Source organism: Schistocerca gregaria, chromosome 8, assembly GCF_023897955.1.
Source record: "Schistocerca gregaria isolate iqSchGreg1 chromosome 8, iqSchGreg1.2, whole genome shotgun sequence".
NCBI classification, from domain to species: domain Eukaryota; kingdom Metazoa; phylum Arthropoda; class Insecta; order Orthoptera; family Acrididae; genus Schistocerca; species Schistocerca gregaria.
In genome coordinates this window covers 274,512,102-274,535,443 of record NC_064927.1, presented here as the reverse complement: position 1 = coordinate 274,535,443, position 23,342 = coordinate 274,512,102, and the positions used below count along the sequence as shown (strand labels likewise).

Genomic DNA, 23,342 nt, shown 5'->3' with positions numbered 1-23,342 from the left:
ACTCTATTAGCTGCTGGTGGGCTTTCATAATAAGTGGCTGTATTTATTACCAAAGCTGACGTTATTCAAAAATGTTCAAATGTGTGTGAAATCTTATCGGATTTAACTGCTAAGGTCATCAGTCCCTAAGCTTACACGCTACTTAACCTAAATTATCCTAAGGACAACACACACACACACACACACACCCATGCCCGAGGGAGGACTCGAACCCCAGCTGGGACCAGCCACACAGTCCATGACGTTATTCTTTAATAGCGAAGCTGACGTTATTCGTTAATTAATTTAACTGAAATTACGTAATTCATAGTTACACTTTTCTTAACAACAATAAAATTTTTGCAAAGTTTTATGTTGATGGTTTTTGGGATGGATTATAATCAGTAATGCAACATTGCTGGCAAAAATTAATTATATTCTGAAAACGCGTCAAATATTTACTGTTGGTAATGAAATGATTTTACAAACGTTCAAATGGGACTTGTTGTTGTTGTTGTGGTCTTCAGTCCTGAGACTGGTTTGATGCAGCTCTCCATGCTACTCTGTCCTGGGACGTACGTTTTACAATAATCTTACAACTAACATTGCGCAAACATACCTTCAGTAGTCTTGAGTTTCGCAAAGAAAATAATTCAATAATATTAGTTCCTCTTATGATGATAGTTAGTTCTCCACGTTCTAGCTGATGTCTCTGTACATCCGTTTATAATCTCATGTAAATCATAGCTAGTGACTGGCAGCCACACACCTCCTCTCAACCTCTCGCTTCAGACCTGCTACAGACTCGCTTCACTTCTAGCTAACTACTGACTTCCTACGAACACTAAAGTGCGGTCTGTCCTGCCAACAATGCTTTCTGGTGGAGACAATCCCTGCTACCATTGCAAAATGTATCAATGGGAGGTCTTTCCCGCTCTTTTCTTAAAATGCCTCCGTACGCGGTTTCTCCCACGCTTTTTTAAAAATTATGTCAACAATACTTTGGTGCAGACATTCCCTGCTACCACAGTTATTTCCAACATGACAAATATTAATTATTCCTACTTAATCCTATTAATAAAATATAAACATCTTTCATAAATTGTGGTTGGACAATAGGAATATACACGTCTTACACAGATGCTAGCCAAACCTGCAGGTTGCGCTGTTGTCTTTCACCAAGAACGGCGCCCGTGCGATGCCATCAGCCTCGCCAGTGCCACTCTTGGCCAGAGCAGTGTTTTTCAGGGTATTTCACAAATCATGTTACACACTTCTAGAAGTTGTAGAGGGGGCTTATTTGATCAAGTTTTACAGAGGAACCCATGCCCGGAAACCTTATCCAACGAGCTATAGAGCGCCATAGTTGTAGGCGCTGGCGCCTGGAAATGTATGTATATATAGGGCGATACCGTGATGATGTTACAAACTTTCAACTATGACGGAGAAGGCTAATTGTATCAATTGGAAGCAAGGGTCCCTGGTTCCGAAACGAACGAGTCGAAAGTTACGAGCGGAAATGGCTCTGATACCTCTAGCAGTGGAATACATGTACAGGTATGTCGTATGTTAAATGGGGACCTGGAAACGACGGAGAGGACCCGACCACGCCGCATCCGCAGTGTCCCACAACACCACGACGACTAACGCAGTCCACTTCACCCCTCAGCCGCCCCACACAGAACCCTGCGTTATTGTGCGGTTGTGCGGTTCGGTCCCCTGAGCCCCCCCCCCCCCCCCCCCCCCCAGACGAGTGTAACCCCTATGTTTGCGTGGTAGAGTAATGGTGATGCACGCGTACGTGGAGAACTTGTTTGCGCAGCACTCGCCGACATAGTGTAGCTGAGGCGGAATAAGGGGAACCAGCCCGCATTCACCGAGGCAGATGGAAAACCTCCTAAAAACCATCCACAGACTGGCCGGCTCACCGGACCTCGACACAAGTGCGCCGGGCGGATTCGTGCCGTTAGAACGCACGGCCAACCTGGCGGGTCTTTTAACACTTTGCCGTCCGCACGTCTCGTACAAATCCGATCCATGAACGATGGCCGTTCGCGCAGCTCGAGACATGGACAGGGATTACATTGTTGCCGGTTCCATGCGACGTTAGCGATAAGCGCATACACGTGCTCTGCGCTTGAAAAAGCGTCTATACTGCAAATTACGTCTCTCACTATCTTGAGGAGAATTTATCGCTTACCACCACCATCGGCCGTGACAATGGAAGAAAAATTCACTAAATAACTCGCTACCATCACGTTTAATGTTCGCATTGGCTAAGACAGTCAAAGCAGAGTGCTGACAACACTGCTGAACGCTCATTGGCTGTCAGACAATGCGTGACGTAGACGCGCAGAACAAGCCTGAAGTCGACCGTCATCGTTCGTGACTCCAATTATAATGGCGGACTGTTTACTCGCTGTCACGAACCCGCAGTGGTGCCACCTACCCATGGCTGCCACTACTCATTTCAAACATTGCCGTTATTCTGTGTCACCCTGTACATGTATGCCACTGTCGGAGTTATCTAAACGGTTGTTACTTATAACCTTCGACTCGTTCGTTTTCGAACCAGGGACCCTTACCCCAAATTGAGACAATTATCCTGCTCTATCCTCCTAAAAAGTGTGTGACATCATCACGGTATCACCCAGTGTGCACATACATTTATAGGCGCCGTCGAATGACTTGTCCGTATATGGGTTCCTAGATCAAACTTGATCTCCTAAGCCCCATCTACAGCCTCTAGAAGCGTGTATCATGAATTGTGAAACACCTTGGATGTAGTTGTGACTGCATTGTCAGAGCTCAATGAATTCGAATGAGGGCAAATTTTTGGTGCTCGTATTTCGGATGTTTTCATAATCAAGGTAGCTGAAGCGTTTCGTGTTTCAAGACTTATATCACACGCGATGCCCCACCCTGTTCTATCCTTATATGGATCATTTTTCGCCTATAGATGACCGTGATTGGCGATCCGACTCGTAATTATAATGGGCGGACATTCGCGTGCAGCAAGACCTCAGTGCTGATTTCACTAATCGCTCTAAGCACTGCAGAGCTAAGCTCTTACAACACAATCTGTACTTTTGTGTAATTGGAACCTACACAGTAACTTGACAAGCAAACAACGGGGAGGAGAGCAGAGAATATAAGTGATAACCACTTTGAAATAGCGACATATACTACATATGGACTATATGAATCCTGAAAGTTCCCGGCAGATTAAAACTGTGTGCCGGACCGAGACTCGAACTTGGTACCTTTGCAAAGGTCCCGAGTTCGAGTCTCGGTTCGGCAAACAGTTTTAATCTGCCAGGAAGTTTCATATCAGCGCACACTCCGCTGCAGAGTGAAAATCTCATTCTGGGAATATGGATCCTACACATGTATTACTTTCGATGCTGCGGTGGAAGACACTTTCATACGTACAGAATAAAGTTATTTTAAATTTGAGACTCTTTTATGTAAAATAACACTAAAATGTTGAGTGAAAAGATCTTGCTAAGTATTAAAGATGCATAGCTACTGTGGTGCTATTAACTGTAGTCTTTGTAACTAATAAACATTTTTCTTTAATATTATCTTTACACAGAGTTAACCACTGACTGAAAATAAATTTTTACACTTTTTCTTGATCAGTTTCAACGTGAAGAATTTTTAACAGATATTTCTTCAATGCAACGTAAGAAAAACACTTTCTGCATTTTTGTTGAAACATTAATTTTAGTTTGTCACATGCCATGAATCAGTAAAATCGTATGTTCTGAACACTACATGAATAATCTTTTTTGTAGTAATGAAAAAGTGCACAATACCTTTGGTTGTCTTCTTCTGCAACAGCTTTTATTATGCTTGACAATGTAATAAAATAGCTGGTGCTTTATGCTTTGCTTAATATGGCAGTAATAATTTTAAGCACTTTGTATAGGTCTACGTATATCCAGCTTATGAACTGAAAATGTTGCTGATTAAATTTCACAGCATGTGAAAAGTACACACTAAACATCTACTGAAATAACAACACTGTGATAAAGCTTGTTGCTTTTAAACACTTTACTATTTATTCACTTGTACAAGAGGACGACGAATCATGACTTTTACAATTTGTCCGTCACTGTGAAAAATAGAATACACTAAACTTCATCGTAGAAATAAATACTTCTGTCCTTTTGTGGTGTTGAACATCCTATCGCAACCTCTGACGAGATTTTGTTACCTATGGATGGTTTACCAGCTTTTACACAGTGGCTTCCAAGTCGTAATTTCCATCTTAATATTTGGCCAGTACAGTAGGTAATGCTGCAAACTGGTCGATGAATAGCTGCTTAATACTGTATAATTACGTGTAGCAATAATGTCCCGTCCACCCGAGGCCGTTTGACAATAATTGTGCTCCTTTTAATCAGCACACTCCTTTTTAAATTATTTTAACTATATAAAAGCTGTTAAATTCTTTGCCTTTACTTGAACTGTGAAGTCCTTCTTCTTCCCTAAGTTCATGACTCTACATCGATGCGAAGTACCCCATAGGTTTTGATGAGTGGGTTTGCGAGTATAAAAATATGTGACATAAATGAACGTACTTTTTGGTTACATTGACTTAGAAACATACATTTATTACCCTGGCAAGTGACTATAGACCTCACTCAGTATACGACATAAATTAGAACTTGCGTCAATCTGTTCCTCGCAAAAAGGGGTCTTAACAGAAGGATAGACAGACAGGCAGACTGTCAGATAGTCTGACACTGTGATGTAATTAGAAAGTAACAATTTTCGATTTTTTTTTCCTTGTGCAGTGGAATCTCTTTTCTTCCCAAATTTTATGATTCCAGACCAACGAAAAGTGTCCTATGGGTTTTGATGAGGAAGTTTGCAAGTATAAAAACATGTGACATAAATGATCGTATCTTTTGATTGCATGGATTTAGTAGCCTTACTTTCTCGTCGGCAAGGATCAGTGTGACATAAATTTCAACTTCATATGTCTGGCCGTTTCTGCGGGAAAGAGTTTTGAATAGTCGGACAACATAGGGCTCCGTTTTTACCGACTGTGGTGCAGAACCCTAAAAAGCAGCTGAATACACTTGAACTAAGTCGCTATGTAGCACATACCGTTAAAACAATTCGCATTGACCACACGCCTCTCATGCATATTATGCCTGCTGCGAAGGTATTACATTTGACGAAGAGGTAGCAAGCAGTAGGTAAAACGATTCAGATTTAAGCATTGATTTCTTGTTTTAAAACTGTTTCCTTATTGTTTCAGGGGGGACAACTGCTACAGATGCGTGGTAATCCATGAGAAGCATCAGAATGTTCTCCAGTACAAAGAGAGTGAGTAGTGTACCTATATTGATGCACTTTATTGTACTACTTCTTCATTGTTAACATTTTACCATTGCTGTTCTGTGTGGCAATAATTTCTTTAATAATTTCTTCCACTCAAATGAAAAAATAAGAATTGGCACTGCCTTTTCGTACCACATTTTATTCGTTATAAAAACTATTCATCGAATCAGAGTATTAGGAATAAACTCGCTTCATAAATTTTGAACGCTGTAATGCATTACACTTCAGCTTTAAGTATAAACGTTTAGTAAGAAACTTCGGCCTATCCTTGGATGAGTTGGATGGTGACTGGTTTGTATGCATTATTCATTAAAATCCACATGGGAGCATAAGCGTCCCCTGTACCGGCAAATAATTCCACATTGTTCAGTACAGAGATGGAGATAATTCTTTCTTCGTTGCTAGTCTGTTATAGTGTTAGGTGAAGGAATTCAATAACTTCATCATATACGAGGGTTGGAACTTTAATAGTGGCAACTGTTTATTTACAGCTCGTAGAGAATAGAAACGTGTTTCAAAGTTTTACTGGCATATAAAGTAGTCACCAGCATTGTGTATAACCCGTTGCCAGCGATGTGGAAATCGTAGGATACTCTTAGCAGTGCTAGTTGTGTTGATAGTTCGAGCGGCGCGGTCTATTGTCTGACGAATTTGTAGCAGTTCTGAAGCGAATGCCGTGAAAAAATCAAATGGCTCTGAGCACTATGGGGCTTAACATCTAAGCTCATCAGTCCCCCAGAACATAGAACTACTTAAACCTAACTAACCTAAGGACATCACACACGTCCATGCCCGAGGCAGGATTCAAACCGGTGACTGTAGCAGTCGAACGGTTTCGGACTGAAGCGCCTAGAAACGCTCGGCCAACGCGGGCGGCGAATCTCAAGTCAGGGGAGTGCTGTAGGTGGTTTAGCAGTTAGCAGCCCCAGCTGTCAAACAAATCAGTAACAGCTTGCACTGTGCGTGCTTGAGCATTGTCCTGCAAAATGGTGGTCAGGTCCTGCAGAAAGTCTCATCACTTCTGTCTCTATGCTGTTAATTTTTGGAACCCAGCCGACGACCAGCTTAGAGACAGAAGTGATGACACTTTCTGCAGGACCTGACCATCATTTTGCAGGACAATGCTTAAGCATGTACAGTGCATGCTGTTACTGATTTGTTTGACTGATGGGGCTGCTAAGTGCACCTACTACACTACATTACACTCCACTCCACTACACTACTACTGCACTCCCCTGTCTTAAGCCTTAGTGAGTCCAACTCGATTTCAAAACTGAAGGAAACACTTCACAGCATTCGCTTCAGAACTGCTACAAATTCGTCGGGCAATAGACCGCGCCGCTCGAAGTGTCAACACAACTGGCACTGCTGAGAGTATCCTATGACTTCCACATAACTGGCAACGGGTTATACACAATGCTGGCAACTACTCTTAAGGACAGTAAAACTTTGAAACACGTATCTATTTTGTACGAGCTATAAATAAATAGTTGCCACTATTAAATTTCCAACTCTCGTAGTTTGCTCTTCCACAGTTATGCTAGAAAATGAAGTTTATCAGTTGTGCGAGTGCAGGGACAGAATAGATATGGGATTCTGTTAAAACTACTGCCTCCCTCTTGCTAGGAGAGTAGGGTTGCAAGATTGGCGCTACTTTCGTACCGGTGTAGATTCGACAGGATGTGGTCCTTTCGATCCGACGTATCATGTCTCTGGCATTACTCGACATACACATGGATGGAGGGCTCGTGTTCGTAGTTTGGCAAACATAGGAAGTATTGCTGGTGACAAGATTATGATTAAGAGGACCTGACATTGAACAGCACCTTTTTTCACCCCACACTTTCAGAATACATTACTCTTGATTTATAGCACAAGGACGTTGCGATGTTAATCCTGCAGAACTTTAGATAAGACAACATTAGAAGTAATATTTATTTACGTGTCATAGGAAACTTCTTTGTAAGCTGAATTTTTAACGCACGATTAGGTTTAGGCGTCGTTATCTAGGGCATCCTGCGAGTAATATCACTGAAACTGTAGGGCAAGATTATCTCAGCATCCATAGAGATATGTTTGACTCACATGTAGTTTGGAGTATATATCTGAGGAAATAACGATTTATTCCACTTCACTATTATTTAACTGAGGAAATAACACTTTATTTTACCTAATCATAATTAATTACTTCTGCGGGTTTCGGAAGAAATTTGCGCGAAAACTACAAGACATAAGAGAAAAATGACACATGTCACTGGATAGAGCAACTCTCCAAACGCCGATTCGTAATATGCGCCTAGCTGCAGTAGGAAGCAGGCTAGTCAAAACATGTAGATGAATGATCCGCTCCATATTGTTGAATCGAATTATGTGTTCGCGCCTGCAGATAGGCAAGCAAATAAGCAGGCGCATCTGCTCTTCCGCCCGTATTGACGTTTCCCTTGTCACAAACGGCGCTCATATCGAGCATTTGTAATGTGAGTTAAATACTTCCAGAGATGCTCTATCCATTGATAAGTATCTGTTTTCCGTATGTCTTGTTTTCTTCTGAAGCATCGGAAGCACTTCATCTACATCTACATTTGTACTCCGCAAGCCACCCAACGGTGTGTGGCGGACGGCACTTTACATGCCACTGTCATTACCTCCCTTTCCTGTTCCAGTCGCGTATGGTTCGCGGGAAGAACGACTGTCTGAAAGCCTCCGTGCGTTCTAATCTCTCTAATTTTACATTCGTGATCTCCTCGGAAGGTATAAGTAGGGAAAAGCAATATATTCGATACCTCATCCAGAAACGCACCCTCTCGAAACCTGGCGAGCAAGCTACACCGCGCTTCAGAGCGCCTCTCTTGCAGAGTCTGCCACTTGAGTTTGTTAAACATCTCCGTAACGCTATCACGGTTACCAAATAACCCCTTCTTTGGTTCTTCTCTATCACCTCCGTCAACCCGATCTGTTGCGGATCCCACACTGATGAGCAATACTCAAGTATAGGTCGAACGAGTGTTTTGTAAGCCACCTCCTTTGTTGATGGACTACATTTTCTAAGGACTCTCCCAATGAATCTCAACCTGGTACCCGCCTTACCAACAATTAATTTTATATGATAATTCCACTTCAAATCGTTCCGCACGCATACTCCTAGATATTTTACAGAAGTAACTGCTACCAGTGTTTGTTCCGCTATCATATAATCATACAATAAAGGATACTTCTTTCTATGCATTCGCAATACATTACATAACGAATAACCCTGTGGTAAGTGTAAGTGGAATACATTGTTCTTGTTTTCTCACTTTTACTCCACATTACAACATGTGAGCCACAACATGTCTCTACTGATGTTGAGATACGCCTGTCATGCTCTGAGTGATGACTCATGGTAGCCCACGTAACCGTACCGAACCCTAACGTGCATTCAATTATTGTTAAAAATTAACTATCGTAGGTAAATAAATGTTATTTCTAATAGTTGTTTACCTAATGTTATGCAGTGTTGACATAAAACCGCAGCGTTCTAGATCAAAGGTAATGTGTTCTCAAAGTATGGTGTGAAAATGCTACTCGATTAGATAGAAGCTCCACTAAATTTTCTCAGTAGTTGGTTAAGTTACATGGGCAACTTTATCTCACACTTTTAACTTATGGGGGTGAAGATGGTGCAAATACGAGATCTGTTCAAAACATTCTGTAACTTTGTCCACAAATTTTTCTACGCTTACCTGTTACTTATTGTACATTGTCTCCTTCGAAATACTTTTCGCTTGTACCATAGTGCCGCAGCAATCTCAAGGTCGGCGGGGTTAGAACGGATTTGGCAAGGTTAGTTTTAGGGGTGACCGGATGCCCTTCCTGCCGCCACCCTGTACCCCCAGGGACGGAATCAGTGTATCCCAGCTGTCTGCATCTAGTGTAAATCGCGAAATAGTGCAAATGTGTTTCAAATATCTAAATGGCCCTGAGTACTATGGGACTTAACATCTGTGGTCATCAGTCCCCTAGAACTTAGAACTACTTAAACCTAACTAAGGAAATCACACACAGCCAAGTCCGAGGCAGGATTCGAACCTGCGACCGTAGCGCGGCCATGCGGTTCCAGGCTGAAGCGCCTAGAACCGCGCGGCCACACCGGCCGGCCGTTTCAAATGCCTGCGACGCGTGTAACTGGGGCGGAACGTGGGGACCAGCCCGGTATTCATCTATCAGTATGTGGAAAACCGCCTAAAAACCACATCCAGGCTGGTCGGCACACCGGTCCTCGTCTTTAATCCGCTGGGCGGATTCGATCCGGGGCAGGCGCCTACCCGAGTCCAGGAAGCAGCGCGTTACCGCTCTCGGCTACCCTGGCGGGTCTGTCTCCTTCAATGCTGTTTCCACTTCCGCAAGCAATCCCTGTACGCCTCTTGCTGGATCGCGCGAAGCGTCATCTGCGAATTTGCTTTTATCTCGTCTACCGTTGCAAATCTTCGTCCTTTCAACGTGGTTTTCATCTTTCGGTATAAAAGAAAGTTCCCACGGGCCAGGTATGGAGAATACGGAGGATGAGGCAGCGCTGTTTCGTTTTTTGTGCGATGGTCACGCACCAACAGGAATGAATGTGCGGGTGCGTTATCGTGATGCAAGCGCCATGAATTGTCTCTTTATATTTCAGGCCGTTTCCTTCTCACATGTCCTCACAGGCGTCGCATCACTTGCCGATAGTATCATAGATTAACAGTTTTTCCCTCTGGTGCGAATTCATGATGAGCTAATCCTTCAATGTCAAGAAAACTGTCAGTGGAGAACCTTTCCCGACCCACTGTGAAGATAAAACCTTGGTCTCAACATCATAACCGTAGACCCAAGTCTCATCACCAGTTATGATTCTCTTAAGGAACATTTCGTTTTCATTTGCGCGATCCGAAAGCTCTTCACAAATTGCGAGGCGGAGGTCTTTCCGGTCTTGACTCATGAGCTGTGGGACGAACTTGGCAGCAACACGATGCATTCCAAGATGCCGTGTCAGGATTTCATGACATGATCGAATTAAAATGTCACACTCTTCTGCAATCTCTCGGACAGTCTTCGATTGGCACGCACAATTTCGTTGACGTTCCTGTCATGAGCGTCCTCGGTAGGCGTTGAAGGGCGTCTGAACGAGGATCATCCTTAACTTAAAGCCATTTTTAAACCGTGTGAATCAATCGTGACACCGTGTAGGCTTAACAGACATCGCCTTAGGCTTCCTGCATCATTTGGTGTGTCCGTGCGAAGATTCTCTTGAGTTTCACGCAAAATTTAATGTAGACGCGTTGCTCCTCTAACTCTGCCATCTCGAAATTTGCAAACTGTGCGACAACAACGTCCAACCCAATACAGCACTGAACGATAACTAACAGACATACAAAAAGAATTTCCGGCAGTTACACATTAAACTCAGACGTGTGCAGGGATGCCAACCACGTTTCGCTCCAGTACACCATTGGCGCGAAATTACGAATGTTGCGGAGTTTTTTGAACAGACCTCGTACATTGCATTGCATAGCCTCCCAAAAACAATAAGGATATTTATATTCCACACATTTCGGCGCTGGACATCTTCAAACTACAGAAAATGTCTGCGCACAGTCAGTCAGGCCGACCTTGGGAGGGGGGGGGGGGGGGGGGGGGGGAGGGTAAGTAGGATTGCTTTTTAAAAAAACCACATATATGTAACTAATGGTTAAATTAATGTAAAATGCTATGGTTCTGCCTGTAAGGCACCACCAATTCACCAGACACTGTAGAGAAAAAAATAATATTACTGCGTATGTGCAAGTGTGTATCAACGTATTTTTATTTCCATCTGTTGATACCAGATTTTAACGGAAGTATCAGTCTTGTCCGCAGAGAGGGAAAGTCTTAGAAGAAAATACAAATCCCTCGTTTGCTAAGCAATTGCCAGGATTACAAATGGCAACTGCACTTGCTTTTAACTTTTCTCTAACTATGGAAGTCCATACTGAACTAAAGGCCATTTGGAAGTATTTCAAATCTTAAACGTCTTCAATGTGGTACAAAGTGTTGCTGCAGTAAACATTGGTAACGATGCACTTCAGGCCAGGAAAGACGCATTAAGACCCTAGTGCCGATATTAAGAGTCTAGTGGAAGAATTGAACAAATTAAGAAGCAGAGGGAATACTATTTATGCAGAAAATTGCAAGGTAGCGGAAAATATTGGAACATCACCTCACGTGAATGTAACGATTCGCGGCACAGAGAAACAGAAACGTAAAAGAAAATGCATTGTTGATGAAACTGCAGAAGAATATTTAAACCTGAGACCATAGGACAGTTTAAAAATAAATAGTTCCAATGTTACTCTAGATATACTTGTAGGAAAGTTAACTATTAGGTATACTACTGTAGACAACACGATGGACACGTTTGGGTTCTTATTGAACTATGTAAGTCTAGACGATTCTATACTGCCAGACTACATAGGAAACATGGCACAGCATAGAATTTAATAAGCAGGATTTGAAAGAAGATATTTTGCAGTTAAAAAAGCTTCCTGTTAGCTAATTTTGGGTCTGATCCACTATATCCTCTGCGCCTTCTCAATGCTCTTCAGTGCAATTTTAATAACATAGGCTGTTTACAAATATGGTGGTAGCCTTACGGATTTTCTGCAGTTTGCCTGTAACTGTTTCCCAAGCAGTGCGTTCATTCAGCATTTATCGAAGAGTCGGCCGATACTGGAGCAACTGACATGTCAAACTGACTTTTAAAAACATATTCCAAAGAACACTGGTACAAAATGTTTTCATAACAGATAGGTTATCCGAAAAATCAGTTATTCGAACCTCCCTGACTCCAATTCTTTCGAATAATCCATGCTTTACTGTACTGATTTAGTTTGTATTATGATTTCGTCTATTTATTGAATACTGCTTCGATGTGTATTCCTCGATCGAATGTAAACTTTTTTTATAGACAAAGATAAACCAAGTTGCCGTAGAGCCACGAGCATCCTTTTGCGGATGACGTTATCACTTGCGCTCCTCACCGAACCCAGTATATTCCTACTTACATTAATTGGCATTTGACATTGAACGGTCTGCCCTGCTCCCACACGAGTTAAGCCCGGTGCTGTAGGCTCCAACTGTGTTGCCACTGACACTTTGTTGCGCCAGTCTGATCTCAAGTAAAAAAACTTTTCCAGGCAGGAAAAATTGCCCTAATTCAAGAAATAAACAAATCTTCGGCTCTAATTAAAATGAATACCAGTTTTATTATGCGATTAGATACCTTACAGAGATCTGCATCACACTTCAATTTCAGAATTATTACGTAATTTTTGAAGGAGTAAAAGAGTGAACTTCAAACTTACTATGAGTTAAATATTTACAACACTGAAGATAAAGCTAAAACGCAGTAAGGTACGAAACTAAGGAGGTAATTTGATAATCACAAAAAGTAGTCAACCATTAGTCACTATGGTTTCCTAGTTCTGAATGGGGGGTAGTTGGTCGACATCTGGCCACGAGTGGTCTGCGTCCCACTGCTACCAACAATGGAGATTTAAATTACAATACCTGTGTTTACGGTAGCCATTATAAAGTAATTTTCGTGCCGTGTCGTGACGAAGCAGTAAGCACATGTACAGTGAGGTAAGTGCAGTTTGTCCTCCACCCTCTCACTACCCACAGCTGTCCATATATTGGGCTTAGAACTGTTCGATGATCATCGGTATTTACAAAAATATCGAGGTTTGGAGTTTAAGCATGTCGATACTAAAGTCTGAAATATCGATGTGAAAGATAAAACATCGACCTTCAATGTCGGAAAGAGAAAAGAAGATAAATAAAAGGCTACTTGTTTCCACCGTCAATAATTGTTGTATGATTTAAAACGAAGTATAGTACCTATATAATGCGAGCTAAGCAAAGAATCAGACCTGTGAATACATCAAGAAGTACGTACTAGATGTAGTTCAGTTTTTGCAAACGCGTCCTTTGTTTAATAATATCGTTAACTGTTATACTAGAGCACTATGCATGTTAATAGCCACAAATATTGTAGATCTGGCAGACGATCTATGGAAATGGCTAAATGTGAAATTTGCGTAGAAAAATACGTTGCAAGCAGTAAATTAATCCTAATAACTATAATATGTTGAACTTCAAAATATGTCATGTAGCCAATAAAGAGTATTGGGGAGCATCCGAAGAGTAATATAATAACAGAAATCGAAAGGCGCTTTTTATCGATTTAACTCCATGGAAAAAGAGGGACGTTTGATGTGATGTACATGGACAGACAAACAAATGATTACAGTTTCAGAAAAACTGAACGATTTTTTTCAAAGAGAAAGAGGTTCACAAATAGAGCAAATCAACAACACGTTGGTCTACCTATGGTCCTTATGCAAGCAGTTATTCAGCTTGGCATTGTTTGAAAGAATTCTTGGATGTCCTCATGAGGGATATCGTGCCAAATTCTGTCAACTCCTGTTGTAGATTGTCAAAATTGCTAACGGGTTAGTGGGGCATGCCCATAATGCTCCAAATGTTCTCTATTGGGGACCTTGCTGGCCAAAGTAGGGTTAGGCAAGCACAAAGACAAGCAATGTAAACTCTCGCCATATGCAGACGGACGTTATTAAGGGTTGCGCAGATGACAACCATAGAAGGCTCATTGAAGAAGTGGACCAACGCTTGTGAAGCTCTTTCTCTTGAATAAATAACAAATCATCCAATTTTTCTGAAATTATAATAATTTGTTTTACGTGCACGTCACACCTACCGATTTCCGTCGCCTTGGGTCATTCCTTTGTGGTACGTGTTCTTTTCCCCTTAGAGCACCGTTGCTCGATTCTACGTAGATTCATACTTACACACTTTGAAGATGCACGTTTGAAAGCAAGCAAAACCATCAAGGACTTTCTTGCAGCTGTTGAAACGACTGTCACTAGGATGGGCAACACGTTGATATATTGTAGGAAAACAGAGAAACCAAATTTTATTTGTGGCATGTACTTCATACAATAGCACAATTGAAAGAATGATTTGCAAACTCGAATAGAAACCGCTCTACCAGCACAGTTCAGTTATTACCTAAAAGATGGACTTCAACATATTAAACAATATCCATTAGAAGTATGGAATTAACTTCATCCAAAATTACAAAAAATTGCACTCAAGTATTCAGTCACAATGTCAGCTTCTGAAAGACCGTTGTCAAAAGTAGGATATGCCCAGTGTCAACAACGCAGTGAACTGAAGGCGAAACTTCTCTCAAAAATGTTGTGTAACATTAATTATTGTTGTATTTACTAATTAATAAATATTATATTAGTCTTCATTTTTGCTGCTTTTCACGCCAGTCTATAACTTTAGCGTTTAAAGTCGATGTTAAAGAAATCGATGTTTAGGGATCGATTACCAGTTCAGCCAACGAGTTTTTGACGTCAGTCTCGCAGTGGAAAACAGCATCGATTATACGCCAACACCACACATCCCATGTTGAGCTCAGGTGTGCGTATTTTGCTTTGCCCCTAATTGCAATCTGCCAGGACCTCGTGAACGAATATTATTTTTAGCGAGTACAACAGTTCTCCAGATATGGCGCGATAAGTTTGAAACTGTTCCCTGAGCGAGAAAATTTCATTCATTTCGAAAATAAAAAAAAAAAAACTTACACAAATAAATAGATAAGCAGAAGCTACTATTCCTCCTCCTGTTGCTCCTGGTCTGTTGCAAAGCCCCACGCAAGTACGTCCTCGTTCTGCCCACAGCTTTCTGCGACTCGCGCGCGTCGCTGTCTTCGCTGTGCGACACGATCACGGGCGACGCGACGCTTTATTCCATGTTCCGCGCGGAGCCGCATGTGCAGCCGACGGCGTGCCCGTTCCGCGGTCCGCCGTTCACGTTCACGTACAACCGGGGCGCTGGCGAGTGCCGCAGTCCCGTCTCCAGGCTCGACTCTTGTTCGGACGAGGCGCGCCTGCTAATGCGCTACCAGGCCTGTCCGGACGTCACCGGCACCGAATCCACAGGTACGTGGCAGATATATTACAAAACCCTGTTACCGAGTTAATTCTTTTCCGTTGTAAAGGATCTGACTCACTGCCCAACATTCTCAAGCAAAGTCTAAAATACTAAAAAACGGTCGACTCCACTACATCTCATATGTGCCCTAGGAATCAGTTTGAATTAGTTCCATGGTTGTAGATATTTGAATGTGATTCAAAGACTCATGCCATATCATAGTGGTCTACACACTATCTTTGGCGCTAATTTGTTTCTACTAAGGAGACCTTACTTCACACTCACAGGACTTTGAAGGTCAGGGTCTGGACATCAGTCTCCTAAAGGAGGTCTAAGTGTGCCACAAAAACACTAACAAATCAACTAAAAAGATTTCCGAGTGCTGTGAAAAAAAAAAGAACTCAGTAGTGAAATTTGTAGCATTCCGACTGCATATGAGAATGCAGTATAGATTAAAATATTGTTTTGAAACTGGATTTATTAATGAGGGCAAAGAAAATAATCTGTGTTATATTTTATATCTTAATTATAATATGTATAGAGCATATTAAACATGTTGTTGTTGTTGTTGTCTTCAGTCCTGAGACTGGTTTGATGCAGCTCTCCATGCTACTCTATCCTGTGCTAGCTTCTTCATCTCCCAGTACCTACTGCAACCTACATCCTTCTGAATCTGCTTAGTGTATTCATCTCTTGGTCTCCCTCTACGATTTTTACCCTCCACGCTGCCCTCCAATACTAAATTGGTGATCCCTTGATGCCTCAGAACATGTCCTACCAACCAATCCCTTCTTCTGGTCAAGTTGTGCCACAAACTTCTCTTCTCCCCAATCCTATTCAATACTTCCTCATTAGTTATGTGATCTTCCCATCTAATCCTCAGCATTCTTCTGTAGCACCACATTTTGAAAGCTTCTATTCTCTTCTTGTCCAAACTATCTATCGTCCATGTTTCACTTCCATACATGGCTACACTCCATACAAATACTTTCAGAAATGACTTCCTGACACGTACATCTATACTCGATGTTAACAAATTTCTCTTCTTCAGAAACGCTTTCCTTGCCATGGCCAGTCTACATTTTATATCCTCTCTACTTCGACCATCATCAGTTATTTTGCTCCCCAAATAGCAAAACTCCTTTACTACTTTAAGTGTCTCATTTCCTAATCTAATTCCTTCAGCATCACCCGACTTAATTCAACTACATTCCATTATCTTCGTTTTGCTTTTGTTGATGTTCATCTTACGTCCTCCTTTCAAGACACTGTCCATTCCGTTCAACTCCTCTTCCAAGTCCTTTGCTGTCTCTGACAGAATTACAATGTCATCGGCGAACCTCAAAGTTTTTATTTCTTCTCCATGGATTTTAATACCTACTCCGAATTTTTCTTTTGTTTCCTTTACTGCTTGCTCAATATACAGATTGAATAACATTGGAGAGAGGCTGCAACCCTGTCTCACTCCCTTCCCAACCACTGCTTCCCTTTCAATGTTTGCACAAATTACTTTCATCTGCAGCAAACTAGAACAATTCACTCATATCATTAACATAAATAACCTACATCTACTTTCCACAAGTACATGTGAAATTTTTATTTTAGGATAACATACATTCATTTTCAGCTTTGCCATTCTTTCAGTGTATCATATCTGGAACATTACTTGCTAATCCAGTGCAATGGCTGCCGGTGTTGTGAAACATACCACCTCCTCACATCAGAAGACATCTTGGTCATCTGTGGTCAAGAATACTGGATAACTCCAGAATGAGATTTTCACTCTGCAGCGGAGTGTGCACTGATATGAAACTTCCTGGCAGATTAAAACTGTGTGCCGGGCCGAGACTCGAACTCGGGACCTTTGCCTTTCACGGGCAAGTGCTCTACCAACTGAGCTACCCAAGCACGACTCATGCCCCGTCCTCACAGCTTTACTTCTGCCAGTACCTCGTTTCCTACCTTCCAAACTTTACAGAAGCTCTCCTGCGAACCTTGCAGAACTAGCACTCCTGAAAGAAAGGATATTGCGGAGACATGGCTTAGCCACAGTCTAAGTTCTCTTTGCCCTTATATCTATGTTAATATCACCTACAATTGCAATTCCACGCTGTTTATATTTTGACAACAGCAATATTTTCTGTAAATACTATCTCATTAGAGCCTGGGATTAGATAGATTGAGACAATTACAGTTTTCTGTTCGTGCATTACCACACCAGCTACTTCTATTGTAGCTTCAAGGCATATTCTACTAAAGCCTATAACTGAGTAATCCAATTCAAGGTTACTTTTGACATATGTTGAGACCCTACCATGTGTAATACTTTTTCTGCAGTAGCTTGTAACTAACGAATATCTAGAGGAACACACAAGTCTATTTCAGTATCTTTCATCCAGTGTTCATTGATGCATAGAACACTGCAGTTGATTTTATCGAGCCAGTATTGTAATTCATTGATTTTACACCTAAGAGATTGTACTTTTATATGAAGGAGAAGGAAACTGTCACTGCTACATAATGGTATTCTACTTTCACAGATCCTTCTGTATTCATTTATTTTCGCCACATGATCTAAGGTTGCACAATTATCTGTATGAATTAGACTGCTAATGTTTCCACTTAATGTGGTTTCTAACTTTCCTTCGTCTGTAATGTCGTTTTCTCTAAAAAAAGGAGGTGTGGGAAGAAGTGCTTCGATTCTTCATAAATGGGGGTGGGTGGACACCTCATACTGTGACTGTGCTGACATTCCAGAAACAATCAAGCATATAGTGATGGACTGCCCACTCCGTGCCTTCCCTGGAAATCTAATCGATTCTAATCTGGTTACTTCTGAAGTGGTGGATTGGATCAATGGCTTAGATAAGATCTAAACTGCATTTTAATGTGTCTGTGGTACTGTATTTTATGTGTTATTGTGATTGTTATGTATCATATGCTAAATAATAATAATAAAATATTTTATGCAAAACTTAATATTAAAATGTGGGACTGAATCAGCATTTGCAATGCAAAAGCACTAAAATCGATGCCTTTCAAAGGAGCAAACCTTCATCATCAGAATAAATGTAAAACAATGTTATAAATCAATAGAGATACAAAGAAAAATGTTAAAAATCCATTATCGCCAGTTGGTAAAATGAACTAAAATAAATTGGCATATGCTGTTCGTGAATACAGGCTGTGTCACAGCAGTGGTTATTTGGATGCATGGTCCATATTCCTCCATAAAAGACACACCTGGATACAGCCACATACATAGCACTTTATTTTCCACATCAGCTTAGAGGAATCTGTTAAATACAAATTATATTCTTCTCCTTATTATTATTCTGCTAGTGCCAACTGCCTTCCCACAGTGGATGACATAGCACTCAATTGGTACCATTGGGCCTTCCATGGTCTGCTCAGATGGAAAGTTCTTCTAATGCTTATCCATTCCATATGTAGGCGACTATCACAGCTATATCACTTTTGCTTTTGTGAAAAAATTCCAAGCTTGTGCCGAGTTTTCTCTTCTTCTTCACCCTCTTTTTATCACATAACTTTCCTGAAGAATGTTCAGCAGCTGTTTGTACCAAATTTCTATCCCTCATTACAAGGCTGAGATAGAGAATTTTAACTGTCACTGATGCTCCTAGCATTATACCGTAAAGTCACATTTTAGATGCCTCAAGTTGTTCGCCCCTTCATCTCAACCAAAGTCCAAGATTCAGTTACACAGAAAAGTATAGGGGACATATTTAGCATCATTGAAATCTTTTTTTTTTTCAATTTGGCTTTGTGTAGAATGTACTGCAATGTTTGCAAGATGCTCACACTTAATGCATTTTTCAGTGGAGGAGCTGGTCTGCCTGGCAACGTGGAAAGAGGGCAGTACTCGCTACCTGGTGGGCAAGCTGTACCACAAGACTGCCACCACAGATGAGGATCGCTACCGTTGCTTCGTGTATGACCGCAGCCAGCGTGATGGCCATGTCACATACAATGTGGCACAGTCTGGAGACGCCACATGTTCGGGGCTGCTGTCTGCCACCGAGGGATCGCGCACCATGAGTCTCACAAAAGGTACACCACCGTACATTTATAGTATGATGCAGAACTGCAAATTACACATTTTACTCATGCATAGACCCAGCTGTTGTCAAATATTCCCTTATGTGTAGAATTTTGACACCAATCAGTATCTGTATATTTGTACCCAACAGGGCAGTCTGTTCAGGAACAGAAAGATAAGGGAAGGTGTGCGCACTGCTGTTGTAACTGAGAGTCAGAGCACTTGGCAGTAATAACTAGGACTTAATGTATGTGACTGTAGTAGCTACAGCCCGGAACACTAGGCAGTAGTAACTATGACTCAGAATAGGTGGTGGTAGTCATATGACTCAGATACTCATCTTATGTTCCCTGGAACATTCACTGAAGGATGTACATAATAAAGACATCTATTACATCAGAAGTCACTTAATACTAAATATGACTAGGAGCATTTGGTAATAATGACCTGGAGTTATTGGTGGAAGTAGCTATGACTCGTAGTATATGGCAGTGACCTCAATGATACGGTGGTAGTAACTGTGGCTTGGAGCAAGTTGCATATTAATTGTGATTCAGAGCAAGCGGTAGTAACTATGACTCGGAGTACTGTGTGGTAGTAACTATGACTCGGAGCACGTGGTGATAGTAATTATGAGTCAGAGCCATTTGTGGTAGAGGAGAAACATTTACTGTTTCTGTGCAATTACCAGGACTTGTGACTTAGAATATAACTTTGGTTTGGTTGTTGGCCTAAACAGTTATGGAATGTTGTGAGAAACCATAAACAACTGATGTAAAATACCATTGATTTTACAAGGAAAAATGTGACTGGATTTTTCATCACTCCTTCACAGGAATAATTCATATTTAAGGAAGGACTACATGTGCAGTTAAATTTATTTTATAACTTGTTTATGTTGACTTCTGAGCTTTTACCTGTTTTCTTATTACGCATGGAAATGTTGCCTGCATGCAAATTTTCCAGATATCACTGTCTTTCACACAGGTCTTTTTGTTTACTTTCACTTCCAGCATTATTCATTTCCTGATGTATACACAAGTAAATATTTCACCATGTACATTTAGCCTAATAGACATAAGCAAACATTGAAGCACAATACTTAATTCTAAATGTTATTGAGTTCAGTGAACTGACAGTGTTTTAACACAATAAAACAAAGACCATATTGTGAAATGTTTACGAATTTTTAGAGTAATTACACAGCAACTATAGATACTGTAGTTAGACAAATGGAGAATTTAAAACATGTAGAACCCTGACTGTGGATCAGTTTACTCGAATGTGCCTTCCTAGGTCTTTTTTCAGGCTCTCGACTATCCAGTTTAATGTGGCAGAAGGTAAAGCCGGCTAACAATAACAGATGGTTTGGAGTTCTATAAATTCCCTGTTATGATGACCCCAAACAAACCATTAAAAACACCCCTTTTGTCTCACTTCTGATGTAATAGATGCTAGTTGTATGTGTTTGTTATGTGCATCCTTCGGAGAATGTTACAGGAAACATAACATGATCAACATTGTCAAGTATCACTGTACAATTACACAAATGACATAAATCACGCCTAATAAAAAAGGTGAAATTCGCAGGCTTGAGGTTTTAAAAAAGTATTTGATAGATGACTGCGCCCCTCTGTTAGCCCTCTCCCATGCTGCAATATGCCTCCTTCCTGCTCACAAAAGTACTGCAGCACTGCCTCTGCATTACCGTTTGCACAAAATCATTGTTAGTTCATGAACTTCGCTACTTGCCATCTGTTCTGTGATGTCCTCTGCATCAACATTCTCACAGCTTGGTACATTTTTGAGCAATGAAGCGATGTCATCATTTCTATTTTTTAGTTTGGTTTCACGTATGAATTCAGATTTTAAATGTCCACCTTCATGTTCAAAAAGAATTTTCCAAAATCTTAAAATTCATATGTTTGGAATCTTTTCCCATACTTTAGTTAACCACCTTATGATGTGTAGCAAGTCAGTCCTCATCAGAATGGTTACATAGTCTTCATTACTATCAACTGCTGATATCGATGAACTGAGAAGATGACAACATTTCTTCATTAGCATTTCAAGGTTGTCCTGGTCCATCGGCTGACACAAAGAGCAGTCACATTTCATGGTAAAAATAATGTTTTGATATCTCCATCTACAACTTCATAACTGGCAGGATGCGAAGCATGTTATTGAGAATAAGCAGGGCTTTCTACAGTAAATAGTTGTGTTTCAAATATTTCTCTACAGCTGGTATGAATTAATTTGGGAATTGAGTTTTAAAGGTTTCTGAATTCATCCATCCTTTCCTCTGACATGTGTAATGTCTGCTGATTTTTCTTTCCATTGCTTCCCTATTAATGTGAACCTAAGCTTATGGATAAAGCCTCTCCACTAATGGTAATCTGGCGAATACTGAATTGTTTTTTCCACCGATCCAACCATCCATCATTGGCAGTAAATTCTGAATCTTCTCCTTCAATTTGCTACTGAAATTGCAATGCATTTTCCTGTAATATTGGCCCAGTAATGGAGAAACCTTTGCGTCTTAAATCATTGCATAAAAATAAAACCTCCTCAATTTCTTAATGGTTGTCTTTCAACAGTGTCTTCCTTAGTTCTATTCCACTTCCACCAGATTGGGAAGCACACCATTTTTCAGTTTCTCTTAGATTTTTCTTCCAGTCTTAAACAGTAATTTTTTATACTCTAAAGCAGTAGTTTTGGCTGCTAATCCAGAATCCAGCTGCTGTACAGTATGTAGTTTCTGATCTATAGTCACTATATGTGTTTTTCATTTATTGCTCATTTCGGACCCCGTAATTGAAATACAAAAGACCGCTCTACACAGCAATAGAACAACACACGAACTTTGAACATCTGATGTGCAACTGAGGAAACAAAGAGAACAAGGTTGCCGACAAAGGTACTGTCTATCCTGTTATTGTTGTTTGTGAGCACTGGAGGAGGGGTTCTAATTATGGCTTGTTTAAGAGTGGTTCCGACAATTTATTCGATATAATATTACAGTATGTGCATTATAACTGCGACTCCAGATGTGGGAAACACAAAAGATGCATAAAATATTGTGAAAGGCCACATGACATTGTGGAGAGAATCTGCTTGCTAAAGCTTTAGAAAAGCACAGTTGTACAATAAATTAACCCCCATGTTATCACAGAGAAGTATTGTTATGATATTAATTAAGTAGGCTAGATAGTATGATGGCTGTATCATCCAGAGCTAGATACTTGAGAGACTACAGTATAGTGTGCGTCACTGTGCCTATTTTCCTGTGTGTTACTGTTTTAACTGATATATAGTTGCCTACATATTAAAGTGATATATTGCTTTTGTACCAAAATTTAGTCACATTATTACAGTTTTTTCAACAAGATAATTAATGAGGTAGATAATAATTAATTTTTGTCTTTTCCTTTTCGCAGTGGAGAACCGTCATACACAGTGTAGATTTCCAAGCTGGGTGACAGATCACCATAACTGGTACACATTGGACATGAAGCAGTCTTATCACTTCTCACATAAAAATGCAACGTTGCGAATAACTGATGATTCTGCTCATGAGGTGCGCATTGTGTGCCATAGTGTAGAGAAGTCACCGCCCGGTGTTGATGCAGGCCAGCAAGCCACACTTGTGGCCCATATCACCAGTGGATGGTTGGTACTATGATCTAAACAAAGAGTACTTATTAATTTCTTGTGAGCCCTTTGGTAGGCATGGCAGATGCATTAACTTAGTACTAAATATATGGCTATGAAATACTGTGAGAAACTAGTCTGTTACCCCCGGAAACCATCTTTGTAACCATTGATGCCACTTCCCTATACACAAATATCCCGCACGTCCAGGGCCTCGCTGCAATGGGTCGCTTAGAGGAAGCCTTCTTGGTTACCCAAGCCTGCCAACCCAAAGTTTGGTACAGAT

At 40.9% G+C, this 23,342-nt stretch overlaps 1 protein-coding gene and 1 non-coding gene across 2 annotated transcripts in view; one reads left to right on the top strand and one right to left on the bottom strand.

Moving 5' to 3' along the window:
• The window catches only part of LOC126284738 (uncharacterized), a 957,335-nt gene that overhangs the window by 909,795 nt on the left and 24,198 nt on the right, over positions 1–23,342 (top strand). The window contains exons 3-6 of the mRNA XM_049983878.1: positions 5,252–5,319; positions 15,093–15,353; positions 19,186–19,416; positions 22,843–23,074. Coding sequence (XP_049839835.1) covers positions 5,252–5,319; positions 15,093–15,353; positions 19,186–19,416; positions 22,843–23,074 — 792 coding nt within the window. The remainder of the gene's footprint in view (positions 1–5,251; positions 5,320–15,092; positions 15,354–19,185; positions 19,417–22,842; positions 23,075–23,342) is intronic.
• Positions 17,180–17,254, bottom strand: Trnas-uga (transfer RNA serine (anticodon UGA)). Its single transcript has one exon. It is a non-coding gene; the product is annotated as a tRNA-Ser (tRNA).